The sequence below is a fragment of the Leucopleurus acutus genome, assembly GCF_964270905.1.
Source record: "Leucopleurus acutus genome assembly, chromosome: 10".
NCBI lineage: Eukaryota > Metazoa > Chordata > Mammalia > Artiodactyla > Delphinidae > Leucopleurus > Leucopleurus acutus.
In genome coordinates, this window is record NC_139153.1 from 7,498,555 (window position 1) to 7,516,392 (window position 17,838).

At 49.1% G+C, this 17,838-nt stretch overlaps 1 protein-coding gene across 1 annotated transcript in view; it reads right to left on the bottom strand.

The window, feature by feature from the left end:
* The window catches only part of IRAK2 (interleukin 1 receptor associated kinase 2), a 58,193-nt gene that overhangs the window by 20,293 nt on the left and 20,062 nt on the right, over positions 1-17,838 (bottom strand). Inside the window, exons 3-7 of the mRNA XM_082848657.1 lie at positions 11,263-11,409; positions 4,643-4,734; positions 2,958-3,152; positions 2,811-2,875; positions 889-1,003 (exon numbers count right to left, since the gene is read on the bottom strand). Coding sequence (XP_082704783.1) covers positions 889-1,003; positions 2,811-2,875; positions 2,958-3,152; positions 4,643-4,734; positions 11,263-11,409 — 614 coding nt within the window. The remainder of the gene's footprint in view (positions 1-888; positions 1,004-2,810; positions 2,876-2,957; positions 3,153-4,642; positions 4,735-11,262; positions 11,410-17,838) is intronic.

A 17,838-nucleotide genomic window follows, 5' to 3' on the forward strand; every position in this document is an offset into this window, starting at 1 on the left:
AATGGATTTCTTCTAAAAAACTCTGGAGTCTGGAGCCACACAAACCCAGTTTAAACTCTAGCCCTGATACGTGTCAGCTGTGTCCCTTTGGGTAAGTCACTTTGCCTCTCTGTGCCAGAGACTCCTCTTTTTGAAAATGGGGGAAACCTCCAGGGCTGTGGCAAGGTCCGAAGGAGATGTGTAAAGCCATTACCAAGGTGTCTTGCACACAGTGAGAGTTCAGCAAAGCTACCAATCATTATTACACCATGAATAACTGCTTCGTCTGGTCCCTGACAAGGGAAGCAATAATTCTGTTGCAGAATGACTTTTTACCCTCTGTTTGAGAATTTTATGGGAAGGAGGCTTGTCTTAAAAATGGTAATTTTAATAGATTCAGCACTCACATAGTATGACCTGCAAAAGGTCAAAAGGGTGTGGAGTAAAGTTTCTCTTCCAACCTATGCTCCATCTACATAGTTCTCCCCAGAGGCAGTCAAGGCACCAGTTTCTTGTATCTTTTCTGAAATATTCCATAAATTCACGAGCAAATAGGAATTAACTAGAATAGCATTTTTTAATAAAAATTTCCCTCCAATTTCCATACTCAGTTAATTCTTCTTCTTGTCCTATTGCATTGGCTAGCACCTTCAGAACAATGTTGAATAATATAGCACTATGGGGTACCTTTGTCTTGCTCTTGACTTAAGTGCCTCTTGTCAAAAAACATTTTAAATAGGTTTTTACCTGAAGATGTTTAGCCAGATCTTATCTATCTTGGCCCACCTCCTCTTCTCGAAGGGTCTCTCGAAGGCCCCTTTCCCCTCTGGACTCCTAAAAGTCCTTAACCGTGATTCTCCAACTGGGTACTGCCTAATCCTGTTCTTTGACCATGACCGAGCCCCTTACCTGACCCTGGAGTCTGTCCTGTAAAGAACCATTTGCCATGTACGGGTAGATCAAGCTGTAAAACTGTTCTCCAGTGCAGAGGCCCAGCAGAGGTAAGACATTGGGGTGGCAGCATCTGAAATCAGACATCAGTACAGGGATGAGGAGTCAGACAGAAAGAATAATCAAAGACTGCTCCATTTCCTACCTCCTAAACCTCTTCTGCCCTCTCCACCCCCTGAGGCCACGAGTAACCTCCCAGGTACTGAATGCTCTAAACCCTGAGAGCCCAGCAACAGGGTAGAGATGACAACTGCATGCCCTCAAGGAGCTTAAAATCAAGTAACTCAAAGTACATGACACCCTAACCACCCGTCTTCCAGAAACAGAGGCTTAGAGGTTAAGGAACTTGCCCAAGGTCGCAACTAGCAAACACTGAAGCCAGGACCAGATAGCAGGTCTGTTTGACTCCCAGGATTCGGGTTCTTCCCCGAAATCCTCTTCTGGTGGGTTCCGAGTCACTGTTCCCTCTTGACCCTCTTCCCACCTCTCTGACTGCTCTTTCTTGGCCTTTTCCACTAAGACCCTCCTCCTTTGCCTTCCCCTGAAACTTGAATCTCCCTGGCTGGGCTCATCATCTTGTTTTATAAGCTTCTCCACCAGGAATCTCTCACCTCTTTGAGGAACACCCCCAAATCTCTCATCTCCAGGCACATCCCACACACCAGAACTGACTGTCAAATTGCATCCCAATGTTCCAGGTGAACAACCTAGACTCAACAAGTTCCAAACCTGCTTCTCTGCCCACAGTTATTTTCTCAACCAAGGGCACCACCATCCATCCAGTTTCCTAGAAACCTCCTTACCTCCCCCATCTGATTAGTCACTGTTCACTGTCATACATAGCTTTCAATACACCCCCTTCATTCTCCCCTCCTCTGCCTTGGGTCCGACCCCAATGAACCCTCCCCAGCACTGTTGCAACGGCCTCCTGCCTGATCCCTTGGCCCCCCTCCACTCCCCCCAGGCCATCCTACTGCACAATTTTCACACTCAGTAGAGTTATTTACACTTCACTCTCCCCACTGGACTCCCCACTGGCTGTGTATTCTTCATGTCTGCACTCCCTAGAACAAAGAAAGGCCCTGACTGACGACTCACATTTGCCAAATCAATGAATGAAGAAGTGACTACCGACTCCAGGAAGGCACTATGCCAAGGTGGAAAGGGAATCAGATTTCCCATTTCCATTAAGTGTGTCTGTGTGTGGATAAGTGTGTGTGTATATATGTGTGCATGCGCACGCGTGCGTGTGTGTGTAGTCATGCATATGTATGAAGAGAGAAAGGATTAAAGAAAATATATCAAAATCTGAATACCGTAGTAGTTACTTATAGGTGCTATGGAAAATTGGTGATTTCTATTTTCCTCTTTATAATTTTCTTTATTTCTTAAAATACTCCACAATCATCACACACTGCCCAAGGCTACACACTGGCAGAGGAACTCAGACAGTGACTTGCCAGGTTGAATGACAGCTGGTGTCCAGCACACTGCAGGGGTCCAGTATGTGCGTGTTCAATCCATCAGGCAATGACGGCAGAGCCAAGGTAAGTGTCCAGGTATCCAAATGTCCTCCCCCTCTCTTTCCCAGTCCCCCCCACCAAGCTCTGTGACGGGGAGGCTCACTTTACTTCAACCAACCACATTCCAGCTCTGCCACTTACTAGCTGTGCGATCTTGGACAAGACACTTAACGTCTCTGTGCCTCAATTTGCCCATGTGTAAAATAATGTGAAAACAGTAGCCATGTTACAGGGGTCTTGTGAGGATTAAATGAGCTTACATAAAGAGAATGCTTAAAACGTGCCTGCCACATAGGAAGCACTATATACAGGTTAGCGGTCATCACTATCAAAGTATTTTCCAAATGGGAGGCTTACCTACGACAAATTTGTACCTCTACCTGGAAGAATTTTTCCATTGATCCTGGACCTGAACAGGGCACCTGTGGGAAAAGACACTGAAACATGAAAATCTAGCCTCACCATGTAGTCTCCACTCCTTACTGGAAACCAATAAGTGCCCACCTCTCTGAGCTTCTTGAAGATGAATGGAGTGCCGAGCCTTTGCCCTCTGTAGATGTCAGCAAAGGTCCCCTCACTGATTTTGTGGTTTGGGTTGAAGTTATCAGTTGCCTGGACCACGTCCACCTCACTCCAGAAAAGGCTGTCATCAGCCAGGCTCAAAAGTGTCTCCTGCTTAGGAATGGAGGTGCTGAAATCCTGGGAATTCAGAGAGAAGAGACTGAGATTAATATGGAATTAATATGGAAAATACTGTTTTCCCTACTACCTCAGGGACTCTTAGAACAGCAGAGCTGAGGGGTGAAGGGGATCATCTCATCCAGTGAGGAGGGATGGCAAAAAGGACAGATCCCAGCTCTCCTTCTAACTTGCTCCGTGACCTTGGACAAGTTGCTTAACCTCTCTGAGCCTTCATTTCCTCATCAGCAAAAATAAAGATAACCATAATACCCTGGAGGGTAATTTTGAAGATTAACTAAAATGTGAGTATTCCCGGCCCATGGTGGAGGTTTCCTTTTTTTTTTTTTTCCCCAGTTTACAAAGGTGAGCACCAAGGGGGTCAAAGAACTGAAGTGAGTTTACACGGCGGGTCAATGGCTGGGCTTGTGTCCCCGGTCCTGCACACGGTATACATGCCGGGAAGCAGGACACAGGTTCACATAACCTGTGTAAGCCTAAGAAAAGCAGCTCGGCATCAATCCCTTTTCTTCTTAAAAATAGGTGTACATAAACTTCCATTTTTTTTTAAGTTATATGTGCTCTTATAAACAGTTTTAGATCATTAGAGGGGAGCTAATTATACATGATCTCATTATCCACTCAACTGCTATTAAAGTTTAGTGTAATTCTTGTCAGTTAGATACACGAGAATGTCTTTTTAAAAATTGGGACCATGCCGCACCCACCGTTTTGATTTCCAGTGTTTTCTCTAAACGTTATACCATGATCATTCTTCCAATTACTAAATCATCTTTGAAAATGATTAATTATTAAAAAATAAATAAGCCTGCTTAAGTGACAGTCTCTTTTATGCAAGAGCTCCACTAACCAGACCCATGTAGCACTGGCTTCCCTGCCAGGCACTCTGCCCAGGACACCTTTAGGGGCCCACGAAAACATCTTAACGTAATTTCTTTCGAAGTCTGATGAACAAAAATGAACTTTTCAAGTTGAAGAAAATGTTTTAATTTTTAATCCAACTTGGATTATGTTCATCTTTATACCGTTGCAGTCGTAAAGTATAATTTTAAGTAATATTTTTAAATGAAAGAAAGGGCCTAGAAAGGCAAAAATGCTTAAGATTCACAGAAGTCACTTGTGACCCTGGACCCAAATCATTAAAAATTCAGGATAACTCCAATATATTTTGTGTTGAAAAAAGGTTGAAGGGGAGGCATTTTGACTACTGCAACCAAGATATTTTGGGAGGAGGAAGATGCCAATTATCAGCTCTCATTTAAATACAAATAACGGAAAAGCTCATTAAAAACTAGAGGGCACCCTCTCCCCGCCCCTGATTTACTGAGGGCCAGCACTGAGAGTCTTAGAAGCTCAGAGCAATTCAATGGGCCTCGTTTCTCCCCTTCACCCTGACCCCTAACCCCCAAACTGTTCCCGAGGAATAAACACGTTGCATTTCTGAGAGAGGGTCACAGCTGGGAGCTACTGCTGGGGGGCAGAGGCTTTACCTTTGAATCGGATGAGGCTGGCAGGTCGGTGTTTACGGAAGGAGAGGCATCTTCAGCAGGGCCCCAGGGGCTGGCTCTGGCTGGAGCAGGCCCTGGAAAGGAGGGACAGTGGGTCAGGCCACAGCCACTGGAGGAAGGAGGGATGGGTCCCTGCCTGGTCCCCAGACCCAGTCAGTCTCTCATTCACTCCACAAACATTTTACTGTCAGTGATGACAGCTGCCATTTCCTGACACCACAGGCGCCAGCCTACCCGCTGCTCGAGCGTTACCCCGTGGAAGCCTTATGACAGCCCTGTGGGTTGGTCCTATACAAAGTCCCCGTGTGACAGGTGGAGAAAGGGAAGCACTGGAGGCGGCCACTTGCCCAGGGCCACGCTGACAGTAAGTGGCAGAGTCGGCCTTCAAATGGAGATCCTTGGGCCTTCTAACCCCTACACTGTCCCACCTCCCACAAAAGCAGCAGAGAAGGACACAGGTGCATTAGCTACAGAGCCTGCCCTCCAGAAACCTCCACGGCAGCAGGAATGGCAATAACCAGCCTCCCGGGGCAGAGGCAGGAGAAGCCTGCCTTAGTGGGTTGGGAGATCAAGGAGGCCTTCACAGAGGAAGGAACACTTGACCGAGCTTCAAAAAGGGGAAAACATTTGCAACAAGTAGCTATGACGTAGGGAGGGCACCGAGGCCGTGGAACCGGCCCACGAGGAGGTGTGGCAGCAGGAAAGCCCAGGCGAGCAGTAAACATTCCGGGCACGCTTAGTTAGCAAACACTGACAGCATTCCCAATGCTTCCCTAAGCTAACTCATTTCACGCTCATAATAGCCCCAGGAGAGAGATGCCAGTATCATCTATTTTTTACAGGTGGTGAAACTGAGACACGGAGGGGTGACCCAACCTTTCCAAGGGCACCCAGTCAGTGGCTCCAGAGCCTGTGCTCTTAATCCCTTAGTGAATGTAGAAGATTCACAAGAGAGGTGCGGCTTGAAGAGTAGCTCAGGGTCAGGGAAAAGTCAGGTTAAAGAGGCTGACGTGTCCTCACCAGGCACCACGTGAAGATTAATCTGAAGGCTAATGGGGCAGTCTGGGGTCTGCAGGTCAGAGCAGGTGCAGGCCGGGAACAAGACAGGCCACGTAGCTGACCCACATGAAAGTGGACCTGACCAGCAGCCTGAAGCTTCAGATGTCACCGTTGGAAACACCCAAGTGGCCCTACTGCAGGGCTGGCCTCTGAGTAACAGGGGGCCGGCCCTTCCAAGGGAAACTGACTTTGACCCAAGGGTTGCTGGCCAAATCCACCTGTTTCAAGTATTTCTGGCTTACCTCATCAAGAAAGGAGTGATTAATGTGGACCTTTGACCATAGAAAACATTAACTCAGAATACTGAAAACAGCACCATGGTGAAGCTAGAATCAGCCTTCCAAAACTACTAACCGAGGCAGCTGAGAAAACAAAACTCACCTGACAGAAAGCCTGAGGCTCTTTCATCCTCTCAGAGGAGGGGGGCCCCCCTAAGCCTCTCTCCCTGCATTGTCTGCTGCTTCTAGAGTCTTTTGTTTGTTTGTTTGTTTTCTTTTTTTCACATTTTCCAGCATTGGCGATATTTGAAAGGACTACACTTGAGAAGGTACCGTGCTGGTACACCCACACTGCACCAGCAACCCCCAGAATGGGGTACTAACAACAAACACCCCTCCCCAAAATACACAGGTGCGCACACACATTCACACACACCCTCTTTGTCTCTCACTGCACTACAACTTAAACTGACCTTTGGACTTCCCCGGTGGCGCAGTGGTTAAGAATCCGCCTGTCAATGCAGAGGGACACGGGTTCGATCCCTGATGGGTTCGATCCCTGATCCGGGAAGATCCCATATACCACGTAGCAACTAAACCCGTGCGCCACAACTACTGAGCCCACATGCCGCAACTACTGAAGCCCGCGTGCCTAGAGCCCAGAGCTCCGCAACAAGAGAAGCCACCGCAATGAGAAGCCCGTGCACCTCAACGAAGAGTAGCCCCCGCTGGCGCAATTAGAGAAAAGCCTGCGCACAGCAACAAAGACCCAACGCAGCCAAAAACATTTTTTAAATATATAAACTGAGCTTCAGGATAAGAGCTATAGCTCAGACACGGGAATTAAACCTTTGGCAAAAAAAGGAAAAAATAAAACCAGAATAAATGGATAAAGAAGATGTGGCATATTTATACAGCAGAATATTACTCAGCCATAAAAAAAAATTGACATAATGCCATTTGCAGCAACACGAATGGACCTAGAGATTATCATACTAAGTGAAGTAAGCCAGGCAGACAAATAGCATATATCACTTACATGTAGAATCTAAAAAAAGTGATACAAATGAACTTACATACAAAACAGCAATAGACCCAGAGACATAGAAAACAAACTTATGGTTACCAAAGGGGAAAGGGTGAGGGAGAGATAAATTAGGAGTTTGGGATTAACAGATACACCCTACTATATATAAAATAGATAACCAACAAGGATCTACTGTAGAGCCCAGGGAACTATACTCAATATTTTGTAATAACCTGTAGGGAAAAGAATCTGTAAAAGAATATATATATATATATATATATATATATATATATAAAACTGAATCACTTTGCTGTATACCTAAAACCAACACAACATTGTAAATCAGCTGTACTCTAATTAAAAAAATTAAAAGGTAAAATAAAAAACAAAATAACTAAAACCAGCAACGTGCTACAGACCAGCTGGCAGCCCTGTAACCGACCAGAGCCCAGCTGTTCACTTAAATCCATCCGCGCGTCCACATGCACCCAGGCCGTGCTTCCCGAGGCTGCTTCCACCCCGACTCCCCACCCCTGGTGACTGGGTGCGGAGGGGAGACTGCCTTGCAGTAAGGCTCCTGGCCACTGCTGCTCCAGAGGTGGAGACCTCTGCCCTTGCCCTGCCTGTCTTCTCTTGGGCTCAGCTCAATACCCTTGGCCTGAGTCACCCAAACTGTGGTCACAGTCATCCATCTCCTAGGTGTGGGCCGTGTGTCTGTGCTGCTTCACAGTGAGTTACTTGATGTTTTCTTTCAATCCACTCCAGTTCACGTATTACATATTCAGCCTTGAAATCCCTAGGTTTTGTGCATGTGATATATTCTCTGCCTAAAACCCGTGTTCCATGTACCACTGGGGACAGACACTCTACACTCTGGGAACTGCTGTTCCAGGCCAACTTGACTTCCCTCTCGCCTCTTTCCTGGAGTTCTGCTCTATCTGCTCTCCCCGCCCCAGGGCTGACCTCAGAGCAGGCTGCACACACGGTCCCTCAACCTCTCCCTCTGCCCAGCGAGGCCAGGGTCAGCACTAGCCTCACACAGCCATGATTCTCTGGTCTGACTGATGCCTGGGGTTTTTGCTCTGGGGGCTGCACCAGGCCTCTCAGTGGGGGGGGATCGCTGAGGTCTGCTCTTGTGACACAGGAGGGCTACTAGGGGTGGTTGAGTCTATTTATCCCTGTGGTTTGCGGAGGGGCAGCGGGGGGGAGGGAGTGGAATTGGAACCAATACCGCAAGGCTGAGAAATCAGATAAGAACTAGCCCTTGCTTCCACTCATGGAAGGCCTGGGCCAGGGAAGACAGTGGTCTACACAAATGTCATTTCCAAAACACTAAGAGTTAACCCTTCCCGGTGCCATTTCCCACAGAAATCTTTCCAGAACGTTTGCTTTCTCAAGCAGAATACACCAACTCTTGCCCTGCTGAGTTGCGTCACTGCAGGCAGGAACAAAGAGCACGCAATGTTTCTGCATCTCATTCGGGGTTTTCTGGATCCTGCCCTGTGGCTGGCAGTGGGTCGGCCTCTACAGCTTCCCCATCTCTTTCTTGGTAGCAGACAGAACTGAGCTCAAGTCCTGGCTCTGTCATTACTAAAGATTTGACCTTGGGTGGGTTGTGCTTCCTTTCTTTAGCTTTCTCACATGTAGAAAAAACCCCAAAAAACACAGAAATAGTCCATTCTTTGTAGAGTTCTTGTCCAGATTAAAAGACATGACATAAAGCACAAAGATCAGTCTCTGGTATATGTGGGGTACCAAGGCTGGTAAAACTATGTGTAGATTAAATCAATTCTGATGGACAGACGATGGCCTCTCCCATAGGTAAGGCTTTGCAACAGTTATTTCAGCCACTCAGAGCCCTTTTATCTGTTTTTGTTTTTGTTTTTGCGGTACGCGGGCCTCTCACTGCTGTGGCCTCTTCCGTTGCGGAGCACAGACTCCGGACGCGCAGGCTCAGCGGCCACGGCTCACGGGTCCAGCCGCTCCGCGGCATGTGGGATCTTCCCAGGCCGGGGCACAAAACCGTGTCCCCTGCATCGGCAGGCGGACTCCCAACCACTGTGCCACCAGGGAAGCCCCAGAGCCCTTTTATCTGAAATCTAGCTTTGAGAATCTGTTTAAGGAGGTGCTTAGAACCTGTCCATGGCTCATCTGCTCGTGTATTTTCCTTCTCCATGTCTCTCCCCACTACAGAGGTTAGGATGTGGGCTCTGGAACAATTCACCTGAGCTGAATCCCAGTCCCACCGCTTGCTCAGCCATGGAGCTCTGGCAGGCTATGTCTCCTTCCCCAGCTATCAAGAGCCCCCTCCCTGGGTGGTCAGGCTGATTCAGTGACAGGCGGCACCATTCCTCCCTGTGTGTGCCCTCCTCCCCAGCCACCTCTGCCTCCACGTTCTCCACTCCTACGAGATACTCAGCTGGAACTCTGGGCCCAATGGAACCTTGGGTTTTCCCAAGAAAAGACTGGCTTTGAGTTATCTGATGAAATTAATGATGATGCCCTTATTTTTAGTTTGGGCAAAGATAGACAGTCAACTTCCTGTCTCTGTCTACAGATTCTATTTATTGTCCTGACCTGTCTGGGCACATGTCCTCCCAAGTGCCATTCAAGAAAGCGGAGGGTGCAAAGTCTGGCGGAGACATAATGATGCTTGTTTTCACGGCAGCCTAAATAAGGAACCTCTGAAGAAGCTGCTATACCAGTAACCTCCTCCAGCTCCACCAGCACTCCCCTAGAATTTCCCTATTTTATTATTATCTTTCCCGTTGGCCGTCGATCAGTATCATATTAGCTTTAGGACCATTTCCCCTTATCTTTAATTGCTGATCAAAGTTCTGCTCTTTTTTTTTTTTTTTTAAAACTCTTTAGCCACAGGAAATAATTTAGACTCCTTGGTCTAGGATTAACTTTCCAGACTCAACATATCTGGGGTGCCTGGAATGTTCCTAATATCGGCTAACGTTTAATGAGCACCTACGTGGTGGCAACACCAAGGTGTATGATTCCTAACCACACACGATGATGTAGGCGGTTAGGAATTATTCTTCTATTATTATGCGCATTTTATAGATGAAGAAAATGAGGTACAGAGAGGCTAAGTCATTCTCCTGCTGGAAGGGCAGAGCTGGAATTCAAATATGGGTCCGCCTGATGCAAAAGCCCGTGCACGCGCCTCTCACCGACGCTGACCCTGGCTTTGGGAGCCACGTCAACGGATTTGGGAGGTTTCATGGATTTGGGGTCTCCAGCTTTCCACTCATGAGGCTGCAGGAGAGCAGAAGGCGGGCGGGGCTCCGGGGGAGAGGTGGGGAGGACGGCATGAGGAGCGGGTACCCCTCGGGAAGTTACCCGCTGGCTGAGTCCTTCCATCATTTGGCAAACTGTCCCCCAGCCCTTCCCTGGGCACAAGGGGATGGAGACAAAGCTGAAGTGGGCCGAGAGGCTGTGGGGTAGGGGTGTGTGCAGCGGTTGAGGATATAAGCGTTCAAATCACATGGCTCAGATGCCTGTGCTGGGGGCTTGCGGAACCACAGGTAAAATACCTGGGCTCCGGAGCATATGACCTCGGCAGGCTGTTTAACCTCTCTGTGCTTCGTTTTCCTCATCTGTCAAACGGGGAGAAAAACAATACCGAACTCATACGGTTAGTTGAGGGTTAAATAGCTCAACTTCTTGAAGGGCTTAGAACAGTGTCTGACACATAGAAAGCCCCCAGTTACTGAGTTTGTTGTTTTCTTTTTACAAAAATGGGAAACTTCCCTGGCGGTCCAGTGGTTAAGACTCCGCGCTTCCAATGCAGGGGTCACGGGTTCAACCCCTGGTTGGGGAACTAAGATTCCCACCAGCAGTGCAGCACAGCCAAAAAAAGAAAAATTAATAATAACAATTAAAATACACCTCGCTGGGAATTCCCTTGTGGTCCAGTGGTTAGGAATCCACGTTTCCACAGCAGGGGTCACGGGTTCAATCCCTGGTCGGGTAACTAAGATCCCACATGCCGTGCAGAGCAACCAAAAAAAAAAAAAAGAGGTAATAGACGGTATATATCCTTTTGTCATCTGACATTTTAACTTTTTAAACTCAGTATATCGTGAGCATATTTCCATGTATGTATACAGACCTACATCATTGCCAGCAGGATTTTATTGTCACCACCATCTGTGGTTAATTTTGCCATCCACATTTGTTGTTTCCTATTTTTTGCTATTATATGCTGAACTAAATGTCTTTATAGATAAAACATTTCCTTAAATAAATCTTCTTTAAATTAAAAAATTAAGTTAAATTAAAATTACCCGGGCCTGGAAAGGTGGCTGGCCTCATGGGCTGCTCCGTTTCGTGTTCATCATCAGCGTTTCTTACAGAAGCTGCCAAAGGCTTTCCTGGCTTCACCGTATCCAAGAAGTCTGGGATGGAAGACTTGATTTCAGGAACTGATTTCCCTGAAACGAGGTGGGAAGAAAGAAAGCTATTATCATTCAATGAAGGGGGCTAGCCATCGACAGGCTGGGTCCAGAAATCAGAGACCTTGATCAGAGTCTTGCCTCAGCCTCAAGTTCACGATGTGCCCCCCGAGAGTTGTTTTTCCCTCTGGGCCTCGGCCTCCCCATGTGTAAGGTGTAGCTCTTGGACCCGACAATGGTCCAGCTGAGACACTCTGTCAGACACACCTGCTTCCAGTCCTACCTGCTGTGTGACCTTAGACAAGTCACTTTCCTTCTCTGAGCCTGTTTCCTCACCTATGAAACAGAGAGATGATCATCATGATAACATGATAACATCTGCTTGCCTCCCTCACAGGGCTGTTGGGAGCGGGGAATGAGAGTGCAGACATGCAAGGCCTCTGCAGACCACACGGTTCCCTGAACACGTGGGGAAGTCAAAGATCCCCACCCGGCTGAGTCCCTAAGTCGAGCCCCTAAATATAAAAGTACTGGCAGTCCTCCAGCTTCCCCTTCCAAGAGCAGTGGGGACATGTGCATCCTTCCCTGTTTCAGAGACGGGAAGCCTGAAAATAGCAGCCACGTCAACCGCCAGCCGACACTGCACAATGCCCGGCCAGGCCCAGCTCCGCGCGCAAGCAATCCTCCCCAGGTCCCTCACGGCAGCCTGGTGGAGATGAGGACCCTGAGGCCTGAGCAGGTTAAGTGGCTTGTCTGAGATCACACAGCCTGGTCAGGCAGGACCGGCTGAAAGAGCCTGGGTGGAGGTCACCTGTTTTTCCAGAGTAATTGCTTCTTTGCATTGAATTGGGAAACCCCAAAGGTGCCAGAGGGTGTGTCTCCGCCAGCTTCCACAGAGCCTGTTACGAGTGAACCTGCTTCCTCTCCCTTCCCCCCACCACTGCCATCCTCTCTCCAGGATGGTCCCGGCCTGCAGCTCCAGTGGCCTCCAGAGCCCTCCCCAGGCTGCATCTTGCTAAAACACAGACCTGGCCTCACCACCTCCCTGCTTAAAGCCTTTACGACTCCCCACTGGCAGGATAAGGCACACACTCTTCACGTGAGCCCTCCTATCTCCCCACTGCCTCCCAGACCAAATCCAAATTCTACAGCCCTGCATTCAAGGCCCTTCACCCTCTGGTGGTCAGAGGTGGACCCATGTTTGCGAACCGAAAACACAGAGGGCACTGAAGCCCAGGGAGGGCCGGCCCACTCGCTCACTCTCACGTGGGCACCAGGTGGGGCTGCGACAAAACACACGCTTCCAGCCTTTGAGTCTCCAGGAGCATTTATTCCAACAGGTAAACAGTGTCTCTCTCTCTCAACAAAACCGATCGTCACCACGGGACCAAGCACGGGACCAAGCTTCTCAAACCCAAGCTTTGGGACTAGAACAATATTAGCAACGCCTCAGCGAATGGCACTCCAGTGTGCACGGCACGACACAGATTTATTTGATTTTCCTGACAACCTCTGATGGTTGACAGAATTCTCTGCATTTTATTTTTGAGCATATTGAGGCTCAGACGGGTAAAATGGTTTGTCCCGAGTCAAACAGCTGATGGGATTCAAACCTGGGGCTGGTTTCCCTGTCATCCGGTCCGGCAGAACCACTCACATGGCCACTGTCCTCAGCATCCCTACTCCCCTCTGCAGGGGGGCCCCCGACTGAGGAACAGCAGGACAAAGGGTACGAGCAAGTGAGGAAAGGCCAGAGGGAATGCACAAAAGTAACCAGAAGGCCGAATGGGGGACAGTGGGTGACTTTTTCCTTGTTTCCTTTACTGACATACTGTTCTTTTAAATGGAACTATCTTCTAAAAGAAGTAGCAGAGCTTAGCGGTTCAGAGTCCAGGCTCTGACCTGACACCAGCTCCCTCGCCTCCCAGCTGTGTTTGCTTTGGATAACTTCCATGAGACTAAGGGAGCTAGCACATGTTAACCAATGAGCTCAAAAGATGGGAACTTCATGGGTGGTGTTGTGATCATATTTTTAAAATACTGGGTCACCTCTTAAACAGCCCAGAGCGGGTGTAAGGGGCGTAGTTCAGGAGTCTTTCCGTTTTCATTTAACACAACTCCGCACCATGTACACTTTTTTGTTGTTCTACCGTATTTGGTTTTCTTCATTGCGGTAAAATACACTTAACGTGAAATGTATCATCTTAATCATTTTAAAGTCTACAGTTCAGTGGCATTGCACGCATTCACGCCGCTGTCCAGCCACCACCGCCATCCATCTCCAGAACTTTTTCACCTTCCCAAACTGAAACTCTGCCCTCATTAAACACCAACTCCCCCTCCCCGCTCCTCCAGCCCCTGGCAACCACCATTCTACTTCTGTCTCTTTAAATGAATTTATTCATTTAAATATTTTGACTAGTGTGAGGTTTTTTTTTCACTTTAATAGTAACTAAAAAGATGTATGTGGATATCCATGATATGGAGAGGTGTTAATATATTTTTTAATTGAGATATAATTGGCATAGAACATTACATTAGTTTCAGGTATATATCATAATGATTTGATATTTGTATGTACTGTGAAATGATCACCACAGTAAGTCTAGTTAACGTCCATCACCACACAGTTACGAATTTTTTCTTGTGATGAGAACCTTTAAGGTCTACCCTCTTAGCAACTTACAACTATGCGAAGTACAGTATTGTTAACTCCAGTCACCACGCCGCACATTACATCCCCTGTACTTATTTATCTTGTAACTGGAAGTTCTCCCTTTTGACCCTCTTCACCCATTTTGGGCCCGCGCTCCACCTCTGGCAACCAATATATTGTTGACTGACAGTGAAAGAGGATATATAATGTGCTACCCAGGTTCTTTTTCTTTGTAAAATATGTGTAAAAGAACCCGCAGAATATACAGGAAATGCTAACTGTGAACACTTCTGGATGGTGTGATTATCAAGGACCGTATAATTGTGGGTTGGGGGGTTATTTGCATTTGGCAGAATCCTTCAACAATGATCATGTATGTATCAGTTGCACAGTAAATTGTTTCTTAAGAGAAAAGTCAGTAAGCAAGCTTGCTCGAACAGGGACGAGAACGGAGCCTTCCGATGAGGGTGAGTAGCCCGAAAGCAGGTGAGCAGCAGATGCAGGGCCCGCTCGCTCCTGGATTTTGCCACTGATGGTCTAGGACGTGCCCTTGACACCTTCACTGTGTGTGTCCTCACCCCAACCCTAGGGGTAGCAAAGAGGGAAACGGAAGCTCAGGGAGGCGGGGTCCGCTGCCAGAACCAATGGCTGAGCAGGATTTACGGCCCCTGTGGGGACCCCGGAGAACACACACTTCGTTTCTCCCCACCTGGGGTCCTCAGGCACCACGCGCCCCCAACGCAATCGCCTCAGGGAGAGGCCCTTCTGGCCCAAACTGGGATCCCAGAAGCTAGGCTCCTACCCAAGGGCAGCCCTACCGGCAGGACTCACAGACTCCCACGTCTCTGCTCACGTAATGCACTGCTCTCCACAGGCACAGGGTGACACCGTCCCTCGTGCAAAGTGACAACTTTGCCGGTGAGAGTCACTGGCAGTGAAGGCTGACTCGTGAGAAGATCCAGGGCAGAAGCAAAGACCCCAGGAGGAAGGGGTCCCAATGCCACTCTGAGCGCTCTTCCCCCCTGCCCTCCCCTCTCTGGCCCAGGGAGACGGCCCCTTGACGCACCCTCCCTCCACCAACTGCCTCAGTTGGGGTCCTACCCGTGTACCTCAAAGGGCCATGTCCACGCCATCCTCATGATGACATCTGTGTATGAGACACAAGGGCAGATGTGACTCCTCTGTGGCCCCAGCTCCCCTCGCGTCAGGCAGGCCGGGCCTGCTGGTGAAGGGGACCCCAGACAGCCCACCACAGTAGGAGGTGTTCCTGGCTGCATCAGCTTCTAAAGGTGCCACCTGCACCCCAACCGCCTGCGTCCCCAGAATAAGCGGCACTTCCCCCCGTCCAAGGCCCGGCTGAGCCTGTTTCGTCATCAGACAAATGGAAGTGAAGGTGACGGTCCCGGCCTGACCTAACTTCAGTGTCCTATTCCTTATTTCTTTCCCTTTCTGCACAGATCTTTGCCTCTCCGTCAAGACCTATGTGGCAGGAATACCGAAGCCACCCACCCATTTGTGGCTGACCTCCCTGGCCTCCACCAACAGGGGACAGAAAAGGCTTCATTAAGTTCTCAACCTAAGGTGAGTCTGCAGTGACAGGCAGGGGCCTACAGCTGGCACCGTGGTCCATGCAAACATGTGGGACTGGGGCACATGCCCGCCCGAGGAGGGAACAGCCCTGAGGCATGGGCACCAGCACCGGCGGGTGCCAGCCTGAGACAGAGCTTGCCAGCGCATTTCTGCTGCAGCGCCCCCTCCCACCTAGTCACACACGAGGGCCCCACCCAGCCACAGAGGCCAACGTCAGGCCTGCAGTAACAATCAGATGACAAGCTTCAGTTTCCTGTGAAACCCCCGTTGCAGCCCTCTGTGGGTGTTCAGATGCAGACAATAAATAAGAGGCATAAACAGGACACATCTTCATTTTGACGCTTAGGTTGCCAGGGCCCGAGCTTAGCTGGAAGGCGCAGGGCAGGCCTTTGCTTGCCTCTTTTCCCACCAGCAAACCCAGAAGAGGGATAAACTGTGGCTTTTCTGCCCTTAATGCCTGGAAGCTTACCCCTGATAGCTGAGCGGATACAACACCCACTCCTTTGGGCCGGTGCATAAACCAGAGTGCCGTTGAAATAAAAATAGAACATCGAGGGCAGGATGGAGCAAAGGAGGACAAAATGTTCATGAAAAAGGGTCATGACGAGCTTTAAATCTCACGAGTTTCCTGTGAGTTTCCTGTCTGCCAAGGCCAGGACCAAAAAGCAAGCTGGTTACGTCATCTATTCCTATGACTGATGTACGGGAACAGCCTCGCGCTTCCAGGACAGCACTCTTTCTTTCTTCCGCTGGAATCTCACAAAGATTCCATGCATAAAGTTAATTCTGCAGGATCATGAGATCCAAAAATAGGAATTGTGATCATAGAGTAGAAGCGAGAGCAAGTGTGGGGAAGTTTCCAGAGCCAGGCTTTCTAATCCTAGCTGTACACGCAAGGACAGATTTCTTAACCCTCTGCGCTTCATTTGCATCTTCTGCGGAGTCAGAATAATTATAACCCCTCTGTCCCAGAACAGTCCCAGGACTCAGTGGGACCAGATACAAAAAGCAGCTGGGCCAAGGCCAAGGCCAGGACACAAACTGTGACATAGTCATCCTCTGTCCTCTGTCCTCTCTCCCTACCCAAAAGAACCTCTGATCCCAACTTAGGGTCTCTGAAGGAAGCAAATTGGGGGGGGGGGGTGGCTGTATCCAACAGTTTAAACCCTCTAATGGGGACTTCCCTGGTGGTGCAGTGGTTAAGAATCCACCTGCCAAGGCAGGGGACACGGGTTCGATCCCTGGTCCGGGAAGATCCCACATGCCGCGGAGCAACTAAACCCGTGTACCACAACTACTGAGCCTGAGCTCTAGAGCATGCGAGCCACAACTACTGAGCCCACGCGCCACAACTACTGAAGCCCACGAGCCTAGAGCCCACGCTCCGCAACAAGAGAAGCCACTGCAACGAGAAGTGCGCACACCACAACAAAGAGTAGCCCCCGCTGGCTGCAACTAGAGAAAGCCCGCGCGCGCCAAAATGAAGACCCAACGCAGCCAAAAAAAACAAAAAAGAAAAAAAACCCCTCTAAAAAAACCCCCCATGACTCTCCGTGGGCAGTGGCAGGGCCTTGAAGGTGCAGTGGCCGTGGGGATGAGTAATACAGAAGCCCAGCTAGACCTGCTTCCGCCCACTGTGTCGTTGGCAGCCCCTGGTCACACACAGGAGGACAGGCAGCTTGGAGTTCTCCCTGCCAGTGCCCCTAGGGACGGGAGGGGATGCCAGTGATCGAAATAACAGCTTCAGTGTCTGTGGGCACCAAGGGGTTGATGCATTGGTTCTCAGATCAATTAAATCAGAGTCTGGATGCTTTCGAAAGTTCCCTAGGTGAGGCTGAGAACGACTGGCTTAACCCGGAGTGATGAGGGTTGAGTTTCTGGCACCAGGGGCCACAGAAAGGGGGCAAAAGCATTTCTCTGTGCTCTCTCCACAGTTCCCAGGGGACGATGGGCCTGATTCCCTTTTCTCTCTGCTTTGTATTTTCAGGATGTCCCACTCTCTCTAATGAGCACAAGAGCCCAAAGATGAACTCAGGGCTTCCAGCCCGCCATGCACACCGCAGCCAGGCTCACGGGCAAGGGAAATGCTCCAAATCTCATCCGACAAGTGGGATGAGGAACTGTACCCTACACCCCCAGAGATGATGAGATAAGTAAGTGCTCAACAGTTATAAGCTACCATTGTAATTTACTATCATGAGGATCATCACCCCTGAGTCTAG